General features: G+C 36.4%; 1 protein-coding gene across 1 annotated transcript in view; it reads right to left on the bottom strand.

Moving 5' to 3' along the window:
• Nucleotides 1-5913: 5913 nt before the first annotated feature.
• Nucleotides 5914-21361, bottom strand: part of NME8 (NME/NM23 family member 8) — a 42187-nt gene continuing 26739 nt past the window's right edge. Inside the window, exons 13-18 of the mRNA XM_037735200.1 lie at nucleotides 21189-21333; nucleotides 20395-20502; nucleotides 19939-20090; nucleotides 13519-13663; nucleotides 11056-11308; nucleotides 5914-6071 (exon numbers count right to left, since the gene is read on the bottom strand). Of these exons, the coding sequence (XP_037591128.1) occupies nucleotides 11071-11308; nucleotides 13519-13663; nucleotides 19939-20090; nucleotides 20395-20502; nucleotides 21189-21333 (788 nt within the window). The 3' untranslated portion in view covers nucleotides 5914-6071; nucleotides 11056-11070. The remainder of the gene's footprint in view (nucleotides 6072-11055; nucleotides 11309-13518; nucleotides 13664-19938; nucleotides 20091-20394; nucleotides 20503-21188; nucleotides 21334-21361) is intronic.

Genomic DNA, 21361 nt, shown 5'->3' with positions numbered 1-21361 from the left:
TCATGGAATGAAAAGGTTGAATGAGACCTCAGAAGTCATCATCTTGCTTGTTGGAGAAAGGCTGTGTAAGTTTGTCTGATTTCTTGCACATAGTTAGAGACAGATCTGGGCCCTCAAATTTCCTGAATTTTAATTTACTGGTCCAAAGTATACTGATTTTTTTGTAACATAAATCTGGGCTGCTAGAGGGACTACTCATTTATCACCATAGAAAGATTATTAACCATAATATCAATTATCAATTGTGTGATTTAACTGATAAGGAAGCATGCCATGTTCTCCAGGTAAATGAATTATCCAAGATAGAGTATCTGCTTTAATTTAAAATACCCCAAAGAAGAGGCTGAACTCTAGGATATCCATGGAATATCCCCCCTTATTGTTCAGACAACAGAGATTAGCAAAAAATAAGATAAAACAAAAACACCCAAAATATCAAAGTAGCTACTCAACATGTCAAAATTAGCATATTGGTGTGATTCCTCAGGGCTTTCTTTCTGTTTTGTGTATGAGCTGAACAAGGTAGTATGAAAATCGCCCCACATAAAGAACGCGACAGTAGGTTTGTATTGCACAGTTGCATAATTTGGATATATCAGAGTTTATTTTACCAATAATTTGTGAAAATTGACTTTTTAAATTATACTTTAAGTTCCAGGGTACATATGCAGAACATGCAGGTTTGTTACATAGGTATAAATGTGCCATGGTGGTTTGTTGCATCCATCACCCCAACATCTACATTAGGTATTTCTCCTAATGCTATTCCTCCCCTAGCCACTCACCCCCGACAGGCCCCAGCATATAATGTTCCCTTCTCTGTGTCCATGTGTTCTCATTGCTCAACACCCACTTATGAGTGAAAACATGCCGTGTTTGGTTTTCTGTTCTTATGTTGGTTTGCTGAGAATGATGCGTTCCAGCTTATTCCAAATCCCTGCAAAGGACATGAGCTCACCCTTTTTTATGGCTGCATAGTATTCCATAGTGTATACGTGCCACATTTTCTTTTTCCAGTCTATCATTGATAGGCATTTGGGTTGGTTCAAAGTCATTGCTATTGTGAACCATGCCACAATAAACATATATGTGCATGTGTCTTTATAATAGAACGATTAATAATCCTGTGGGTATATACCCAGTAATGAGATTGCTGGGCCAAATGGTATTTCTGTTTCTAGATCCTTGAGGAATCACCACACTGTCTTCCACAATGGTCGAACTAATTTACACTCCCACCAACAGTGTAAAAGTGTTCCTATTTCTCCACATTCTCTCCAGCATCTGTCTCCTGATTTCTTAATGATCACAATGATCTCAATGTGGTTTTGATTTGCATTTCTCTAATGACCAGTGATGATGAGCTTCTTTTCATATGTTTGTTGGCTGCATAAATGTCTTCTTTTGAGAAGTGTCTGTTCATATCCTTTGCCCACTTTTTGATGGGGTCGTTTGTTTTTTTCTTGTAAATTTGTTTAAATTCTTTTTGATTCTGGATATTAACACTTTGTCAGATGGGTAGATTGCAAAAAAAAAAAAAAAAAAAAAAGCTGGAGGCATCATACTACCTGACTTCAAACTATACTATGAGGCTACAGTAATCAAAAGGCATGGCACTAGTACCGAGACAGAGATATAGACCAATGGAACAGAACAGAGGCCTCAGAAGTAATGCCTCACATCTACAACCATCTGATCTTTGACAAACCTGACAAAAACAAGCAGTGGGGAAAGGATTCCCTATTTAATAAATGGTGTTGGGAAAACTGACTAACCATATGCAGAAAGCTTAAACTGGATCCCTTCCTTACACCTTATACAAAAATTAACTCCAGATGGATTAAAGACTTAAACATAAGACCTAACATCATAAAAACCCTAGAAGAAAACCTAGGCAATACCATTCAGGACATAGGCATGGGCAAGGACTTCATGACTAAAACACCAAAAGCACTGGCAACAAAAGCCAAAATAGACAAATGGGATCCAGTTAAACTAAAGAGTTTTTGCACAGTGAAAATGAAATTTTAAATGTGGTTCTCATGTCATACCATGGTAGGATAGGTGTTTGTGACACAAATACTTTCCTTCATTATGGAATACTGAAGACCATAAAAAATGTTGTAATAAAAGAGTGCAAAGGTGTGCAAGGCATAAATGTTTTCTGTATGTTGTCTAATGAACGTGTTACTTTTATAATTATCAGACACTTCAAAAATATAATCAGAGATGGATAGTTATAGAATGTAGTTTGGTTTAAAGACATTTAGACATGCTAATTTGAAAACTATTCCCTTGATTATATGTGTTTTCCTCTGGGTCCTTAGAGAAGCAATTGCCAAAATAGAATTAAATGTGCAAAATGCCTGTGAGAGAGAATGGCGAGGGATCTGAGTAGGGCTGGGGGAGCTGTCAGAATACAATGGATGCCCACCCTGAGTGAAGGGGAGAGGAAAGAGACAAGAAAGTTTGGGTAGAAGCATTCCAGACTGCTGCGACGTCTAAGGAAGGTGTGGCAAGGCTACTTGGGAGTCTTGAGCCGGTCATCTGTCAAAGGAGCCCCTCTTCTCCCAGGGACAGCTCTAAGTATCCTGTTGTGCTCTGTCTCTGAGTGGGAGTGGCCCACAGGTAGTGTGGTCTTGCTGCAAAGGTGGCAATAAATTTCAGGTTGCAGAGCTAGAATCCTTGTCAATATGGCCTCTACAATTGGAGGTTCTGATTTACAATCTTATGGTCATCACACTATGACAATCATGAAAATATTAAAATCTGGCCACCTCATTTTTCCAGCACAATCTATAAGGTAGTGTCAAGCAACAGAATGTCTCTGTCAATTTCTGTAACTAGCAGCCATACACTATTTAATCCCTCAGCCTTGGACTTTTATCTTCATGCTTTTTCATGTCTTTTTCTTTTCAAACATATTGAACAAATAATATGTTGATCACCACTACAGATCTTACAGTATTTATTTGCTCTGCCATCTGAGAGAAATCTCTTCCTACTGGAATGTAAGAAAATATTTTTAAAGAGGTAATTCATCGCAAGAACAAAGCCATGGTGTGTAATTTTGTCTTTACAGCGTAATTCTAATATATTTAGTTGTGAAATTTGTATGAGAACAATTTTAGAACTAAAACATGCAGCTGCAGTATCTCAATAAGAACAACTTTATAATGGCTAGTATGACTCACTTTAATGACATGTTATGAAAAGGGAAAACAATTAAATTTTTTATTAACAATTAAATTCAGCTAACAGGGAGAGCTTATAATCAAGGACTATTCCTAAATCTCATAAAATTATAAGAACTTGAATAATATAACAAGGTGCAAAGGACTGAAGTTAAGCCAAAAAATGGTATCATGAATAAAATTTCACCATGGCACCAAAATAAATCTAAAATAACACTGTTGATTCAAACTGATGAATTTTAAAAATTCATTAATATTTTAATGATAATTCTAATAGTTCAAAATATTATATCATTGAAGTATTTCAGCAGCTGAAAATCAGTAGACAATTGCCAAGTCATGTTTCTCCCTTTGTGGAAAGCATAAAATGTCTGGCTTTGGAGGTCATCCAAAGTAGCTTCCAATGGATGAGCAGGTTCAGATAGGCATCAGTGTCAGGAATCCCTTTCAGTATCCAGAAAGGGCACCAAGATTGTCCAGCTGTAGGGCTACAAATAGAGGAGGGCATATTTTACAAAATCTATTCATTTTCCATAAGTCATCCAAAGAAAGTGCCGGAAAGCATTAGGCTCAAATCAAGAATGCTTTGAGTGTCCTGTCACAGAACTGGGCAGAGTGGACTGAGCACAGCCATCAAAGAGACTCTGGATTTAGGGTCAAGGTGCATGACTGAGTCAGCACTAAAGAATGGGGACTGTTCTGTCTGGGGGAATTCATGCACTGACCTCATCCCAGCAAAGTCATCCTCATGTGTTTGCTGTTGGGATAGAGGCGCTTTCTGCAGTTGTCCCATTGCCTACTAACTGAGCCCATCCCTGAATTTGAGCCCAAATTGGGCTCAGTTAGTAGGCAATGGGACAACTGTGCAGAAAGGAATGGGATACACATCCCCACCTTGCTAAGTATCTCATCTGCTGACTGTTCTCAGCCCCGAGCTCCAATTTTCCCTACTGATTTTTTAGGCCTTACTTTCCTCAGCCACAGTGGCCCAGGCCATGCTTTTATTACCTAAAGTGCAGCCGAAATTCAAGGCCAGACCATTTAGCAGAAGCACTGGTGACTTTCTAGCCTTTTAAAATCTTTCTTCCCCAGGGCAGGAAGATATTTCCAAGTACTGCTATCCCCAGTCCTTACATGCCTGCCCCTTGCTGCTGTGTTCCACCCACTAAATACAATCACCTCGAGACCAAGATGACCTCGAATTAAAGCTTAATTGGATAGCTCTCTTTACATATTGATTATTAGATTTCTGGCTACTTCAACTTGAAAGAAATGGCCTTTCTCTATGGCTTGTGTGCGAAATATTTGCACAGCTTTAGTCACATATACACACAACTGAGTGTAGCCTGCCATCTTCTGGTGAAATATGATATCACTGTTAAGAGTGTCTTTTTCCCAATGCATTCAAAGGTCTGGACCATTTTTATATATATGTGTGTAAAGTTATGGGTTACATGTGCAGATCATGCAGGTTTGTTACATAGGTATACATGTGCCATTGTGGTTTGCTGCATCCATCAAGTGGGCCAAGGATATGAACAGACATTTTTCAAAAGAGGACTTTTATGCAACCAACAAACATATGATAAGCTCATCATCAGTGGTCATTAGAGAGATGCAAATGAAAGCCACACTGAGGTACCATCTCATGCCAGTCAGAATGGCGATCATTAAAAAATGAGGAGACAACAAATGCTGGAGAGGATGTGGAGAAATAGGAATGCTTTTACACTGTTGGTGGGAGCATAAATTAGTTGAACCACTGTGATCTGGACCATTCTTGAGGCAATAGGAGTGTGCCACTTAGCACATAGTATTATGAAAATCCAAATACAATTAGGCCATGTAAAGCAGCAGACAATAATATTCAACATGTGGGAGCAGGGAAGGTGAAGGAAGTGAGGAAAGTGAAAATATTTACTGTACTTACTCCTCTGTACAGTCTAAAGGAAGCCAATAATTGATTTATCTTATTTTTGTAATGCATTCTGAAGAAGGATTGAGAAATATCCTTACTGATAACTCCCATGTACATAACTAGATTTTGTGTAATTTAACACTGTTGACAGGCACGCTTCTCAAACATTATGTCGGAATATGAAAGTATTGCAGTGAGTAATCTGTTACTCATGTGGAAGGATCAAAGCTTGTGAGTGTCTTAATTTTATTAATATTAGAGTTAAGAAATTAGATTGGAAACTTAATCATTCCACAACATTATTCTCACTCATTTGCAATCTAATATTTCTCCTGAGTGGAATGAAAGGGAAGGTATCACAGCTAACGTGACGGGAACAGCATAGTACTCTGTCTATGGGCTTAAGAGCATACCACTGCAGAAAACATCATTCAGAGTACATTGTGAGAGTGGAAAATAAACAAAAAGGAAAAGAAAATTGGCTTATTACCTTCTTGCATTACCTTACAGTCAGAGAGTTCGGTATACTGCCTGCACTGTATTATAGTTTGCAAATTGTATAAGTCTATATGTCATCTTTTCTGCAAGAAAGTTGAGAGTCAAAATTTTGACCAATTTTAAATATACATTAGGCAGCATGCATTTGTATTTACCTCCACTTTTGGCTTCATTTGATCTCTCCTACTCCCTTCTTCCCTACATTCCATATTCTTCCCTCAATTATCTTGTTGTGTATTGTGTGCATTTATATACCTTAAATCTTTTCTGGAAGATCGGGTAAAAATAAACATTAAGATTTGTTTGAAGATAACTTTTTTATTGTTATTATGCATAGCCATGCATTTTTGTATCTTGAGGTGAGTTTTCCTTCAAAGCATGTTTTTCTTATTATTCCTCCCAGGAAGCTGTGCCGAATGATTATATGTTGATGTGAACTTATGTATTATCTTCTCAAAGTCCTAGGAAAAGAAAGAATGCACTTAATAAGATGAATGAAGGAAGAGTTTAGGGAGATTGTTGTTATTGCTATTGCTATATCTTGTTTGAAACAAAATTTCCTTTATGTACTATCTCTTTAAGAACTTTATTAAAAGCTTACTTCTTTTTCTTCAACTTTATTTTAAGTTCATGGGTACGTGTACAGGATGTGCAGGTTTGTTACATAGGTAAAGGTATGTCATGGTGGTTTGCTGCACAGATCATCCCATCACCTAGGTATTAAGCCCACTATCCGTTAGCTATTCTTCCTGATACTCTCCCTCTCCCAGCTCCCACCGACAGGCTCCAATGTGGGTTGTTCCCCACCATGTGTCCATGTGTTCTCATCGTTCAGCTCCCACTTACAAGTGAGAACATGCAGTGTTTGGTTTTCTGTTTCTGCATTAGTTTGCTGAGGATAATGGCTTCCAATTGTATCCATGTTCCTGCAAAGGACATGATCTCATTGCCTTTTATGGCTGCATAGTATTCCATGCCATATATGTACCACATTTTCTTTATCCAGTCTATCACTGATGGGCATTTAGACTGATTCTATGTCTCTGCTATTGTGAATAGTGCTGCCATGAATATACATACACATGCACATATCTTTGTAATAGAACGATTTATATTCCTTTGGGTATATATCAGTAATGGGATTGCTGGGTCAAATGGTATTTCTGGTTCTAGGTGTCTGAGGAATCAGCACACTGTCTCTCACAATGGCTGAACTATTATACACTCCCACCATGAAGGCTTACTTTTAATCAAAGGTTTCGATGTTAGGATGACTTGCATTTTCTTTTAAAAATGTAAAACTAGCCTAATTTTGTATCATTTTGGAAGGGGTTTTGAAGAGTTATCTTGCAAGAGCTTTTGTGCTTGTCTGAAAAATAATTCTTCCTTATTTCACTATTTTTATTACTTTTTTTTATCCTGGCAATATATCAGGGTGTGTGTGTATAAAATTGCCATTGCAACCATTTAAGTGTACAAATCAATGGTATTAATGATATTTACATGGTTTGCAAATGTCACCACAAACTATTTCCAAAATATTTTGTTAACTTAAAAAAAAAACTCTGTATCCATTAAGCAATAACTTACAATTTCATCCTTTCTTCAGCCCCAAGTCTATAATTTATTTTTTTCTCTATAATTGCCTATTCTAGGTACCTCATGTAAGTTGAAACATACAATATGCATTCTTCTGTGTCTGACATTTCATTTAGCAAAATGTTTTTGAGATTCATCCATGTTGCAGTGTGTATCAATACTTTATTCCTTGACTAAACAATATTTATTTATTTATTAATGCCTAAATAATATTCGTTGTATGTTTATACCACACTTTGTTTGTTCGTTGTTCTGTTAATGGACACTTGGGTGGTTTCTGCCTTTTGGCTATTGTGAATAACTTTTCTATAAACATTAGTGTACAAGTGTATGTTTGAGTCCCTGTTTTCAGTTCTCTTGGGAATACACCTAGGAGTAGAATTGATGAGTCAAATAATGATTCTATGTTTAACCTTTTAAGAAACTGCCACACAGGTATGCAGAAGATGCACCATTTTACATTCCCACTAGCCCAAAGTGACTGTGGCTTTTTCTATCACTGTACATTATTTTCAAGCAATGCTCATTCTTTTTCCACCCTGAATGGTTTCCCAGTCACGTAAAACAGAGGTGAATACCTTGTTCAGGCAGGCTCCAGAAAGCTGAAAACAGACAGACACTATCATTTGTGAATCAGATCTTCTCTCTTCTCTCTGGAACCAGAGACAGGGTCCCAGCCTGGGAATACAGGCTCAATCTTCAAGCTGGAGTTGTGGGACAAGCAAAAATGCCACACAGCTTTCATAACATTCTTAAGTTGCCTTTGTGTTGATCCAGCATTCTTTTGGTTGCTGTGCACCTTTGGTTATTTTACAGGTTCTGACAAATTTGGTTCTGACAGTCTCTGGTTGTTTATTCAACATTCCTATAGAAGGATGGGAGCTTAGAGCTGTCTTCCTCACCATCTTACTGACACCAGTTCAATGGATCATTCTTGATGTCCCTGCTCTGTGAGTTTGACTTACACTCCATTAAAATGTTCTCTACCCAACATGAGCAAGACACAACTCATAGTATTTCCCTTTAACTTGCTTCTCTCTTCTGGGCCCCCTGTCTCGGAATGGTTAGATCCTTTTCTCAGGTACTCAAGTCAAGAAGCTTTCTCTTTTCCCACTTATTCGGTAGAGTGTTAGTCAATCAGAACTGTGGATGCAATGCAGACTTCTAAGACTTATCTGATCATTCCACTTATGACAAAGTTTATTTTTTTCTACACTAGCCCAGGCTTCATCGTAGTTCATTTTGATTATTGCAATGTCCCCTGCCTGGATAGTTTTGCATTTCATTCCCCCTCTTTCCATTTCCTGTATGCATCTGCCCAAAGAACTCATGCTTACCTCTAGTTACCCTAAGACACATGTTCATTTTCTATCCCTTGCTCTTGGAGTCATTAGCTCCTTTAGGCCAAGGAACAAGGACTGCATATGTTCATCCCTGCAACAGTTTCCAGCATATAAAATGAGCTGAACAAATGATTCCTGAATGTCTGAAACAGACCCACAATACCAGCCCTCAGAGTGATTTGACACGGTGTAGTATACATAGTAAGACAGAAACCAGCAAAATGTCTATGCGTGTCAGTATGTATATATATATATATATATACACACACACACACACACACACACACACACACACATATATATATATATATATATATATATATATATCTACAGTTGCTTAAAAACTTTCAAAAGTGAATTCTCTTTCTTGCTTCCTTATCTCTGATTTTGAAAATGCTACCATTCTTCAAGGTCTATTTCATTTCTTACTTTCTCCAGCTCCTAATGATGAATATATACCTGCCAATTCAGCACTGAATTCCACTAATTGGAAATCCCCTATATCAGTCCTATTGCTTCCCCTATCACCAAAGGGAGGGATATGTAGATGTTAGGAGAGAGACAGGAGAAGCAACAGAAGCTATAAACAGAGTTTAGCTTCAATGACAGCCCCACCCTGCCAGCAATTCATCACTGACATGCTTAATAATATACTGCCTGATGGTGGTTATGATTAAATGCTGTGTCTGCAAGTTTCATCACTCCATTAGATTTGCATTTCCCTGAAGGTAGCAACCTTCATCAACTGGTTTTACATTAATCAAGAACCCACAGTTCAAGTAGACACACAATACACATTTTCCCAACATAAATTTTCATGGGTTGTGGAATCATGCCTTGGTCTGCTATTGAGTCAGACTTTTGAAATAAACTGTGTTATACTAGAAGTAACTTTTATTTTATACACCTAATGTGTCAACACACTAGGAAAATTATATTCTAAATGACAACACTAAGAAAGTAATTCACTCTTCTCTCCCTAAAGAATCTTGTTGGGTATGCAGAGGTTTCTCAGTTTCACAGTGCTTTTTCGTTATGCTCTAGAAATTGACTCTCAGTTTGGTTCATTCAAGAGGAGACACCACTCCACACATAAAGAGGCTGTGCAGTCATATTCAAGTCAGCAGCCAGAGCCACGTGGTGGAGATTGGTGAGCCTGCTCTTTGAAAATAAAGAAAGCAAGTTCGATGAGCAAAGCGACCCATCTTGCCCTTCATCTCCTACACCGTTTAGTAAACAAGGAGATTCAATGAACTTATTCTACAGACCTCTATCCAATAAGTACTTATTTGCCAAGGCAAACAATTTCCTTTTGCTTTATGATTTCTATTTTTCTATTACATTATCATATATCATGAAAAGGTAGTTAGTAGGTTCTAAATTTCCAAATAATTAGAGAACAGAATACAGGTTGCTGGATGATACTTTGGCCATTCAGGTGATTGTTAAAAAGTCAGTAAACAATAGATGCTGGTGAGGCTGTGGAGAAATAGGAATGCTTTTACACTGTTGGTGGGAATGTAAATTAGTCCAGCCATTGTGGAAGACAGTATGGCGATTCCTTAAGGATCTACAACCAGAGATACCATATAACCCAACAATCTCACTGCTGTGTATATATCCAAAGGAATATAAATCACTCTTCCATAAAGACACATGCACACCTATGTTTATTGCAGCAATATTCACAATAGCAAAAACATGGAACCAACCCAAATGTCCATCAATGATAGACTGGATAAAGAAAACGCAGTACACATACACCATGGGATACTATGCAGGCATAAAAAAAGCCAAGATCATGTTCTTTGCAGGGACATGGATGAAGCTGGAAGCAACCATCCTTAGCAATGTAACACAAGAACAGAAAACCAACCACTACATGTTCTCACTCATAAATGGGAGCTGAACATTGAGAACACATGGAGACAGAGAAGGGAACAACATATACCAGGGCCTGTTGGGAGATGGGGGCTGAGGGAAGGGATCTTAGAGGACAGGTCAATGGATGCAGCAAACCACCATGGTACACATAGACCTATGTGATGAACCTGCATGTTCTGCACATGTATCCCCCACTCATTTTTTAAGAATAAATTTAAAAAAAGAAACTTTGACCACTCAAACTGGAGAACTGGAAAGGATTTGAGGAGACGGACTACATGAGGCTTTTTATGTCACCACATAAATGACACCACAGCTCAAGACCAAGGCATGCAAACCAATGGGTGCATTGCCTGCCCTGCTGCCTCCATCTCTGCAGCCTGGATGCAGCATCCTCAGCCTGGTTACAAGCAACCTGAATCCCTAAGGTCATCAGCATCTACAAGGCTCAGCTTTGAGGCTGAGGGGCTACTATGCAACAGCATGGTGTGTCCAGCAGGAAATAAAGTTTGATTCAGGAATTTAGGAAAAGTTCTGCTTTTTTTTAGGACAGGCTTGTCCTGGCCTCAGCCACTGCAACAAGCAAGTAAAATAAAATGATAATTAAACAGGTACGTACTTCATAGTATGTACTTTAATTTTCTTCAGGATTCTCAGAAGAAAAATCTTCAAAGAGTCTATTAATAACCTCTTTTGCGTCATAGACAGTAGATGCTCCATGGACAATATTTTTCAACTTACTTATTCCAAACTGGGCTCGGATGGAGTCAGGGGAAAGTATTTTTGCTTCTTCTGGGTCTGTTGGGCCCATTAATAGTCTCCATTCTGCAACAGCATTCCACTTAGTCAGAACCATGACCATAGATGGACCCCTGCAAAGAACGATGATTTCAGAAGACCCAGCCTACTGAAAACGATTGACACTGCAAACAAGTCTAAGGACAGAACACTGCAGCCCCGGCCAGGGAGCTCCTCTTTATTTTTTGTCCTGATCAGTACAATCATGTACTTTCTTTTTTTCATTTCTCCCTCTTCTAACAGGTTTATATGCTAGGTAAGTGCTATAATTTAATTCTAGAGAATATTTGTCCATGAAGTCAGATTATTTTGCTACTCTGAGGTCTGTAGATAGAGACATTGCCATACACTTAAGGCTTGTCGCTTTATGGTTGTCCTGCATCCTCTTACCCCTTCAGGGATTGCCTCCAGTTCAGACAGCCACCTTGCTCAGGCCACCCTCATTGCCAGGTTGGCCTACCTTCAGGTGTCTGACTGATGTGAGGATACAATAGCCTGGCCATCTCAGCCAGCACTGGACAACTCTGATAGACCAATCTAGCTGTGGTCAACAGAGGCTGTTTTCTGGCCTGCACTGCATCTTGACTCTCCTTCATCCCCATCCTGTTTCTTTGCCCTCTCTTCCTCCTGGCATCCTTAATCAATAGCCTGAACAAGGAACTCTTCCTATTCCCCAGAAAATGCAACTTGCAACAGTTATGAAAGTTAGTTTTCTAAGCTGTCATGGTGCAGTCCTAATCTTCTGCTTATTATTTATATCTAAATAGCATTTATATTCTATTAAATTTTGTTAACTTTATAAATTCTGCCATCCTAAACTCATTGACAAATGGTCAGGAATTGAAAAAAGAAAAGATGTGCATTTAAAGAGGCTTCTTATATGTAACTTATACGTGTGTGTGTGTGTGTGTGTGTGTGTGTGTGTGTAGAGTCATGTATCTTTTAACAATGGAGATACATTCTGAGAGAGGTGACATTAGGTTACTTCATTGTTGTGCAAACATCATAGAATATACTTACAGACCCCTAGATAGAATAGCCTCTTACACACGTAGGCTCTCTGGTATAGCCTATGGCTCCTGGGCTATAAACCTGTATAGGATGTGATTATATGGAATACTGTTGGCAACTGTAACACAGTGGTAAGCATTTGTGTATCTAAACATAAATGAACAGAAATGGTAATGCATTGAGTGATGACATTACAATGATCATGATGTCACTAAGGCAATAGGAGTTTTTCAGCCCCATTATAATCTTACAAGACCACTGCTACACATGTAATTCATTATTAACTGAAATATTGTGCTGCAAAGCATGACTGTATATATAATTTTTTGATATTTAATATAGATAATAGAAAAAAACGTATTTAACTCATAATAAATCTGTAAGGATATTCACATAATTATGAACTCTGTGTAGAAGAGCGTTTTGGAAAACAGCAGTTAAAGGCAGTTTGACTGGGTTCAGGACCCAGTCAAACATTAATTTTGTGACTATAGACAACTTCTAGCCCTGGGCCTCTGTTCTCTCAAAATCAAAGTGGAAGTTCTAGTAAAACTACTTCATAGAGTTGTTATTAGAAAAGTCAAATGAAATAAAGTGTATACAGTTCTTTACAAGGCCTGGAACTAAGGAAACAATAAATGTTCTCCTTCAATTCCTATGGAGTGGTTACAAAGTTATGCGTTGTCAGTAACAGATCCATCATGTAGAAGGAAGTTTTACAAGAGTGTATTTTTTATCATAATATTTATGTTATTGTGTATACATAGTTTGACAAGGTATCAACACATGTACAAAAATATGTGAATAATCGTAACTAACATTTATCAAATGTTTGATATCTGTCATGCACTGTTCCAAGTACTTCCAACACATCAATTACATAGTCCTCACAACAAGCCTATTAGGTAGATATGATTATTATCCCCATTCTACAGATAAGAAAACTCAGGCAATAATTAAGTATGTTGGCCAAGCAGGGGTTTGAACTGAAGCAGGCTCTATAAACAATGTGATGACCTAGAGAAACAGGAAAGAAGGAAGAAGGAAAGAAGGCAAAAAAGAAGGGGAGCAAGGGAGACAGAAAGAGAGAGAGAAAGGAAGAGAAAGGAGGGAAGGCAAAAAAAAAAAAAAGATGAACCTCAAATGTTAACAGAATGTCTTTTCATGAATGACACTAGATAAAATGTTTTAATTAGGTTTTGTATTTTTCAAAGTTTCTATAATGAACATTTGCCACTTACATAATGCAAAGAATTATGTATCAGAGACTTACTCAGTTAACATTTCCAATAAATCTTTATAAAAGTCTTTTCCTGTTACTTTTGAATATATTTTCTCTGTTTGATCAGGAGTTAGGAGTTTTTGCTTCGCCTGTGTCAGATCAAATCCGGCCTCCTTAATAATCTTCAGGATCTTCTCTAGGAAAAACAGATATTTGATAATATTGCAGATTACTTCATTTTTCCTCCACATTCAAGTAGACCGAAATAACTAAGGAAAATGAAAGTTTAACTTGCACCCTGTGGTTTAACATGGCAAAACTCTGCTAAACTAAATTCAACTTCAAAAGCACCAAATTGATATTCAGAACTTTAGTATGTTAATGTAGATTTTCAGTCTCTGAGGTTCACCTTTTCAGAAACCACCTGAAACACCTAGTAGACCACAAGAGTGGAAGGGAAAGGGACCTGCTCTTATGCTAAGAATAAAGATATGTTTTCACCTTTATGCCACAAACGCCAAGGCATTTCTTGCTACATATGGATTGAAGGATAATGCCAACCTGAATTCTTCTCTCTGAAGAATCAGAGTACCATCGAGGAAATTAAATAAAGCAAATGTTTTCAAAATCTCACCAACAGCATAAGTTTTGAGGGCTACATTCTAGAGACAAAGGTGAACCAACTGAGAAACTGGGAAGTTTCTGGTAAAACAGCCTCTTCCTTGCTCCAGATCAAGAGCCATAGAGTAGGCTGGGAGCTAATGGCAATCTGATTATAACCAACAGATAGCCTGGAGAAGGCTGGACCTCTCCTGCTAGAAGGTAGATGGCCAGGATCTGCCCTAACCTGGCACTGCAGAAATGAATGGGAATAAAACATAGACCTTTCCTCAGATATTAACTGTCTCAACAGAGAGCCAGACCTATAAGATAAAATGAGAAGGTGATCATTATTATAGAGTAATATATAAGGTACCCAGAACCACAGGTGAGAAAACAATTAACTTTCTCTGGGGAGGTCAGGGGTGACCTCTCAGAGACATGGACCTTTGTGTGAAGCATGGGAAAAATAAGGTGTGATCACCAAGTGGACAAGTAGGGAAAGGACAGTGCAGGCAGACTGAGCAATGTATGCCAAATACAGAGGGCGGGAAGAACTGACTGGGTGAAAATATACTAGAGATGAAGTTAGCCAAGTAAGTAGAAGAAGGATTATCAAGAGCTATGTCCTGTGAAGAAATCTAGACTTTACTCTAAAAACAACAAGGAACATTTGACACATCCTAAGAAAGAACATATTCAGGCCTGTGCTCTAAAATGTTAATTTTCTTTGCACCATGAGGGTGAATTAGGGTAGGAGTGAGTTATTGTGGCATTGCAAGCAAGATATTTGAAGACTAATGCAGCTTTTGGAAGGCAATACTTCTTGGGAAAAGGGGGCACCTTGGAAAAGTCCCTTGCTGTTCTTAGGTAAAGGCAGCAAGTGGTTCATGTTAACATTCAAGATAAAGATAGAGTGCCATAGGCAAAGAGACAGATTCATCCCCCCTGCAAAGGCCCTACCTATTAAGAAACTACTTAAATATATTAATACAAAACCAAGAAAACACCTGAGCTGAGAAATGGAATGAGCTAACCCAAACCCTTATTAATCTTTACTAAACCATTATAAAAGATAAAATTAAAATTACTATGCTAATTAAAAATTTCTTCCCCATTAAATAAATAAATAAGTAAATAAAAGAAAGGGAAGGAGGAAGGAAGGTAGGAAGAAAGCAAGCCAGCAGAAGGATGACAAATACCGCCCAAACTGTAACACGATACTCTAATGTGAATTAAGCAGTTTGAACATAAAAAAATCATAAATCAGAACTTCAAACTCAAAATTAGAAGTGTCCAAGCAATGAGTAGATGTGAAATAAAAGCTGCACTCAAGAAAGACTGGTGTCTAATGTAACTTAAAATATAGAGAAGGACATAGAGAACAGAAGTAAAAATAGCCAAGTTAAAGAAAGAGAAGTCAATAGGGGAAGTGATAGATACAAAAGTTAGGCAAAGACAAGCATGTCTACACATGTATGCATGTATGTAGGTGTGTGTGTACGTATCTGTGTATATACATAATTAAATATTATATATAATATATAACTGTATTTATTTTAGAAATTTGACTTCAGTATATCAAAAAAGCATATTTTTTAAACTACAAATTGAGTAAATCAAACTAAACACTCAGAAACTTCAAAAGAATTCCCCATTGGTTCAGTTAGTGAAGTCGCTAAGGAAAACAAAAAAAACAGGGAGGGGAGCATCACACATTGGGGTCTGTCGCAGGGAGGAGAGACAAGGGAAGAACAGTGGGGGGGTGGGAAGGTCGGGGAGGGATAACGTGGGGAGAAATGCCAGATGTAGGTGACACGGGGGATGGAGGCAGCAAACCACATTGTCATGTGTATTCCTATGCAAGAATCTTGCATGATCTGCACATGTACCCCAGAACCTAAAGTACAATAATAATAATTTAAAAAAAAAGAACAGTGGAACCGAGCTAATATTTAAAACTGTGAGGCAGGGAAACAATCTTGAAATAAGAGAAAAATCTAGACAGTGAAAAAGACTAGCATGTATCTGGAAAAATAAGCCAACAGTGGTCAAATCTCAGACGTATTTTAGTAAAACTACTAGACTTCAGAAGCAAACAAATATTAACCTTTTCTTTTGGCAACATATCATATTACTTACAATGAAACAAAAGTCAATATGGCACCAGGCTTCTTGGAAGAAATACAGGAAACAAGAATAGAGATGCACTGTCAAGAAACTCCAAGAAAAAATGTGAGCCTAGGATTTTTTTATCCAGCATTTATGTAAATGTATTTTCTAACAAAGTATATTTCACACAACTTCAGAAAATAGAATAGCTCTAGAAAAGAGAAAGTAGATTAAGCACACTAACTGTCACAAAGGTAACAGGATATCATTTAAATCAGAGAAAACAAATAATAGGCACTCATTCAAGAAAACAGAACTTTCAAGCATATCCAGCTCACCTTATTTTGCTGTTTTTGTGTTTTGTTTTAGGCTTTGTCGTGTTTTGTTTTAGGCTTTTAGCAGCCTGAAGACAAGGTTTTTAGTTTGTCTCTAGTGATAACCAGAAAAGGATGAGGAAGGGGCTTTACTGGCCCAATCAGAAACAGAAACTAAGAACTCATGACTATATTATCTCCCTTGGACACACCTGATAGATATGCCAATAAAAACAACTTCCAGAACAAATAAATTTCTCAAACACAAAGAAAATGTAGATGAAAAAGAACAACAGTAAAAGAAAAATAACACTTAAATATAACTTAAAATAAGACATTTCAAATTAAACACATTATTAACATAAATAAATACATTATGTGAGTTTATCTCATCTACTATTTTTTTTTCCTGTAAGACCTAAAACTACTACAAGAAAATACAGGTGAAATGCTTAAGGCATTGGTCTTGGCAGTAATTTTTTTTTTATAAGACCTCAAAAACATAGGCAACCAAAGCAAAAATAGACAAATGGGATTGTATCAGACTAAATTCTACACAGTGAAGAAAAAAATCAACAGAGTGAAGAGAAAACCTACAGAATTCAAGATAATATTTTTAAGCTATGCAACTGACAAAGGTTTAATATACAGAATATATAAGGAACTCAATAGGAAACAAACAAAAACACAAAAAAGGATTCTGGTTTAAAAACGGGTAAAAACTTGAATGGACATCAAAAAAAGATGCACAATGACCAACAGATATATGAAAAATGGCTCAACATCTCTTAAAAAATTAAAAATAGCACTACCATATATGATCCAGCAATCTCAGTATGGGTATATATCCAAAGGAAATAAAATCAGTACATTGAAGAAATATCTGTACTCACATTTTTATTGCAGCATTATCCACAATAGCCAAGATATGGAATCAACCTAATTGTTCACTGATGGATAAATGGATAATCAAAGTGTTTTACATATATATATATATATATATATATATATATATGTGTGTGTGTGTATATTTATATACATATATATATGTAGATAGATAGATATAGATATAGATATAAAATAGAATATTATTGAGCTACAAAAAGTAATTAAATCCTGTCATTTGTGTCAACATAGAGGAACCTAGAAGACATGATCTTAAGTGAAATACGCCAGGCACAGAAAAGACAAGTGCTGCATGATCTCACTCATATGTGGAACCTGAAGAAGTTGATCTCCCAGAAGCAGAGAGCAGAATGCTGATTATAAGAGGTGGGGAGGGTATGGAGGAGGGAGAAATAGGGAGAGAGAAAGTCAATGGGTACAAGTTCTGGTGTTCTACTGCATAGCAGGGTAACTATAGTTAATAATATTGCATTGTATATTTCAAAACAGGTAGAAGAGGAGATTTTGAATGTTCTCACCACAAAGAAATGATAAAGTTATGAGGTAATGGATATGCTGTATACCTTGATTTGATTATTACATAATGTGTACATGTATCAAAACATCATACTGTACCCCATAAATATGTACAATTGTTTCAGTTTAAAAAATTAAAAATAGATGAGTTGTGCACTGTTTTATTATAGCGAATTTGGCTGTTTAACAAACATTTTGAGAGAAAGTAATAAATACAAATCCGCCTTTATGGGTTTTATGTGTGAGACAAGCCTAAAAAAAAGTGATTAAAAAAGGCTAAAAATAAATAGGCAAAAATGTACAAGGCAAATGCAAATAATAAGAAAGCAGGGTGTGTGGTCTTGATAGTGAACATATAGAATTCAGGTCCTAAAGCCTTAAATGAGACAAATAAGAACCTGTGTAAAGCTAAAAACTAAATTCACCATGAATAGTTTTAAATATCTATATATCAAATAACATGGCCACCACCTTTATAAACCAGAAAATGCAGGAAATATAGCCAGAAATAGCTGAAAACAGGTAACTCACATCTCTAGTTTCTGACAGATCACCCAAATCCAAGACAGATCAAGTTGGGAAAAACATAAAGCAAGATTAATCAAACTATAAGGCTGGTTTTATCTTATATACAAAATTTTCACCATGATGCTAGTGATAATATCTTTTCTCCTCATACACACAGAGTCTTCACAAAAGTTCACCATATCGTACTTCAACAAAACCATAACAATTTCAAAAAATGCAAGCTTTTTCTTCTACCAGAATTTCAAAAAGTCTCTTTAAAAAGTAATTTATTTGTTGAATAACTGTAAGGCCCAAGGGAAAACACAAACCGAAATTACAAAATTTTAATAATTAATTGTCAATAATCAATAATAATGAAAACACTACACATTAGAACCTGTGAGCTATAATTAAAGAAGTAATCAAAGGAAAATGTATAACCTTAAAATTCATATCAATAAAAATTAAAAGTTGAAAATAAATAAATATCCAACTCAAAAAGCTAGAAGAAGAACATAAAAAGAAAACTACTAGAAAACAGAAGGAAGAAAATCATGAAGATAAAACCAAAAATAATAGAAAAGAGAAAAACGTAGAACTCATGAATGAATTAAACTTTTATTGTTTGAAAGGGAACAAAATAATAAAGGATAAGTTAGAAATAATCATTGAAGCAGAGGAAATTTAATAATAAGAAATTACAAATCACATAGATGAATAGATAACTTCCTAGGAAAACATAATTTAATGATATTTGCTCAAAGGGTGATAGAAAGTTTAAATAAAGCAATTTTCATAAAAGAAACAGAGAAAGCAATCAAATAATTATCCCATAAAAAAGCAGCAGGCCCAGATGTTTTCACAGGAAAATTTTACCAAATCTCAAATACCAATCTCAGTGCTGCTTACACTCTTTCGGAGCACTGAAAAAGTTGTTCACATTCCTTATGAAGCATTCCATTGATTTCTAAACCTGATAGATACCAAACCAAAAAATGGAAAGTAGAGATCAATCTCACTTTTAAGTCTCAATACAAAACAAACAAACAAAAACAAAAAAAAACCCAACAAGTAAAATAGAAACAAATAATACCCAAAAGCATACCTTAAAATGCATCATAACTAAGCAACATTTATATAGAAATGGAAGGATAGTTCAATATTTGAAATATCATTAACATAATATTTCCTAATAATACATCTATGAAAAAAATAACTCATCATTTTTATAAATTCTATAAAGGACTTCAGCAAAGTTCAATACCATTTCTGATTAAGTGAAAGACAAAGAGAAGGGTGAGGGAGGGAGTGGTGAGAGATATAGTGAGAGAAAATATGACAAATTGTTGAATCTAAATGAAGTATGAATGCATAAATGAGTATGCATACTCATTGCAACTTTTGTTTTTTGAATTTTCTGTTTCTTTCCTGTTTTGATTTTCTGCTTGTAAATTTTTTAAATGTTCACAAAATTTGGAGAACATGTATATATTGGCTTTTATTCTTAAATATTTACCTCTTTGTTCACGTGTTGCGTGAGGTTTAATCAAGGCTAAGGTGCTTTGAAGAGGAAAGAAATGCTTTATTTCCCTTTCAGCAGTTTCTAACGAATCGCTGCCATATAACTGGTTGACTGGCAAACTGTCCATCGCAAATCGTGCACATAAACTTTGAAAAAGAAGTCAAGTTTAAAAGCTATTAGAACAGAACGGAATAATATAACACAATTTATATAAGTTGTTCCAAAGTTAAGAACAACAGCAAATCATTCCAGATCTTGACACTGTGCAGAAGTAAGTAAGTACATAGTGGCTTAGGGCATGCTACTTCTTTTCAAGGAGGTAATGGTCATTAGAAAGCTTCCCTGAAAAGCTCCCTGGGCCTAGAGCTGTGGTTCCAATACCCTACATCTAAAAAGATATTTTAAATGGGGCCCATGAAAACAGATGGGGACCCATGATACGAATCCTACCTCTCTGGAAAATATTCAACAGCTTCTTCAACTGTTGTTGGTCCCAGTAACTGTTTCCAGTATTCCAAGCCATTGTCTCTCAATAAAACAAGGGCTAGAGATGGACCACTATTAGCAAAGAAAACAAAGATGGAATAAAAAGTATGGCTCAGTAGCTAATTACATATAGGCAATGTTTCATGTTGTTAAATAGATTAAAAACATGTAACATATAAAATAACCTTTTTAACAAAGATCTAAAGTTAGTTTCCATTTATATGCTTTCAGGAGTATATCTATAAAAGAACGGAAGCAGAGAGAGGAGGGGAAGAGGAGGGCCATGATTCTTGTAGACATTTCTTTCATTGTCCCCGTGCTCCTTCTGGTTTATATGCCCTTGTAGGATTTCTGCCTCAATTTCTATTTCAGTTATTCTTCTAGAAAGAAATCCATCAGATTTCTAGCAACTCATTATTTCCTAGAATGAGTTAACTATGAGATTCCAAAAGCTCTTGAGAGTCAGGCAGCTCTCTGCTTAAACTTGATAGTATTGTACACCCTGGAGTTCTAGTGTTCAACTGAATGGGACTCTAGTAACTTCCTCTGAGACCTTCCTAATGTTCAAATAACATTCCAGGAAGACTAGAGAAGATAGGCAGGTGAGCAGAGAATTGAGATGGGAGCAGGACTGGTAGAGTAGACTCATAACATGTTTACAGACTTGAGGAATTTGGCAACTTAATAGAAAGCTGACAAGAGAAAGTTTACATGATTCAGAAATAAATCAGACTGAGTTTTCTAAATCTGACTTCTACCTGGTCATGTTTTCTATAAGTTTCTTAAAATAATCTTCATTTTCATATTCCTTGCACAGTGCTTGTGCTTCTTCTTCTGATAATACTAGCTGTCTTTGCTCCAGTATTTTGAAGTCTTCATCTTTAATAATATGCAAAACATCATCTAAATAAAAACAGTCACATAATCAGTT

The sequence above is a fragment of the Cebus imitator genome, unplaced genomic scaffold (assembly GCF_001604975.1).
Source record: "Cebus imitator isolate Cc_AM_T3 unplaced genomic scaffold, Cebus_imitator-1.0 Scaffold749, whole genome shotgun sequence".
In the NCBI taxonomy this organism is placed as follows: Eukaryota; Metazoa; Chordata; class Mammalia; order Primates; family Cebidae; genus Cebus; species Cebus imitator.
This window is presented reverse-complemented; position numbering and strand designations above follow the sequence as displayed.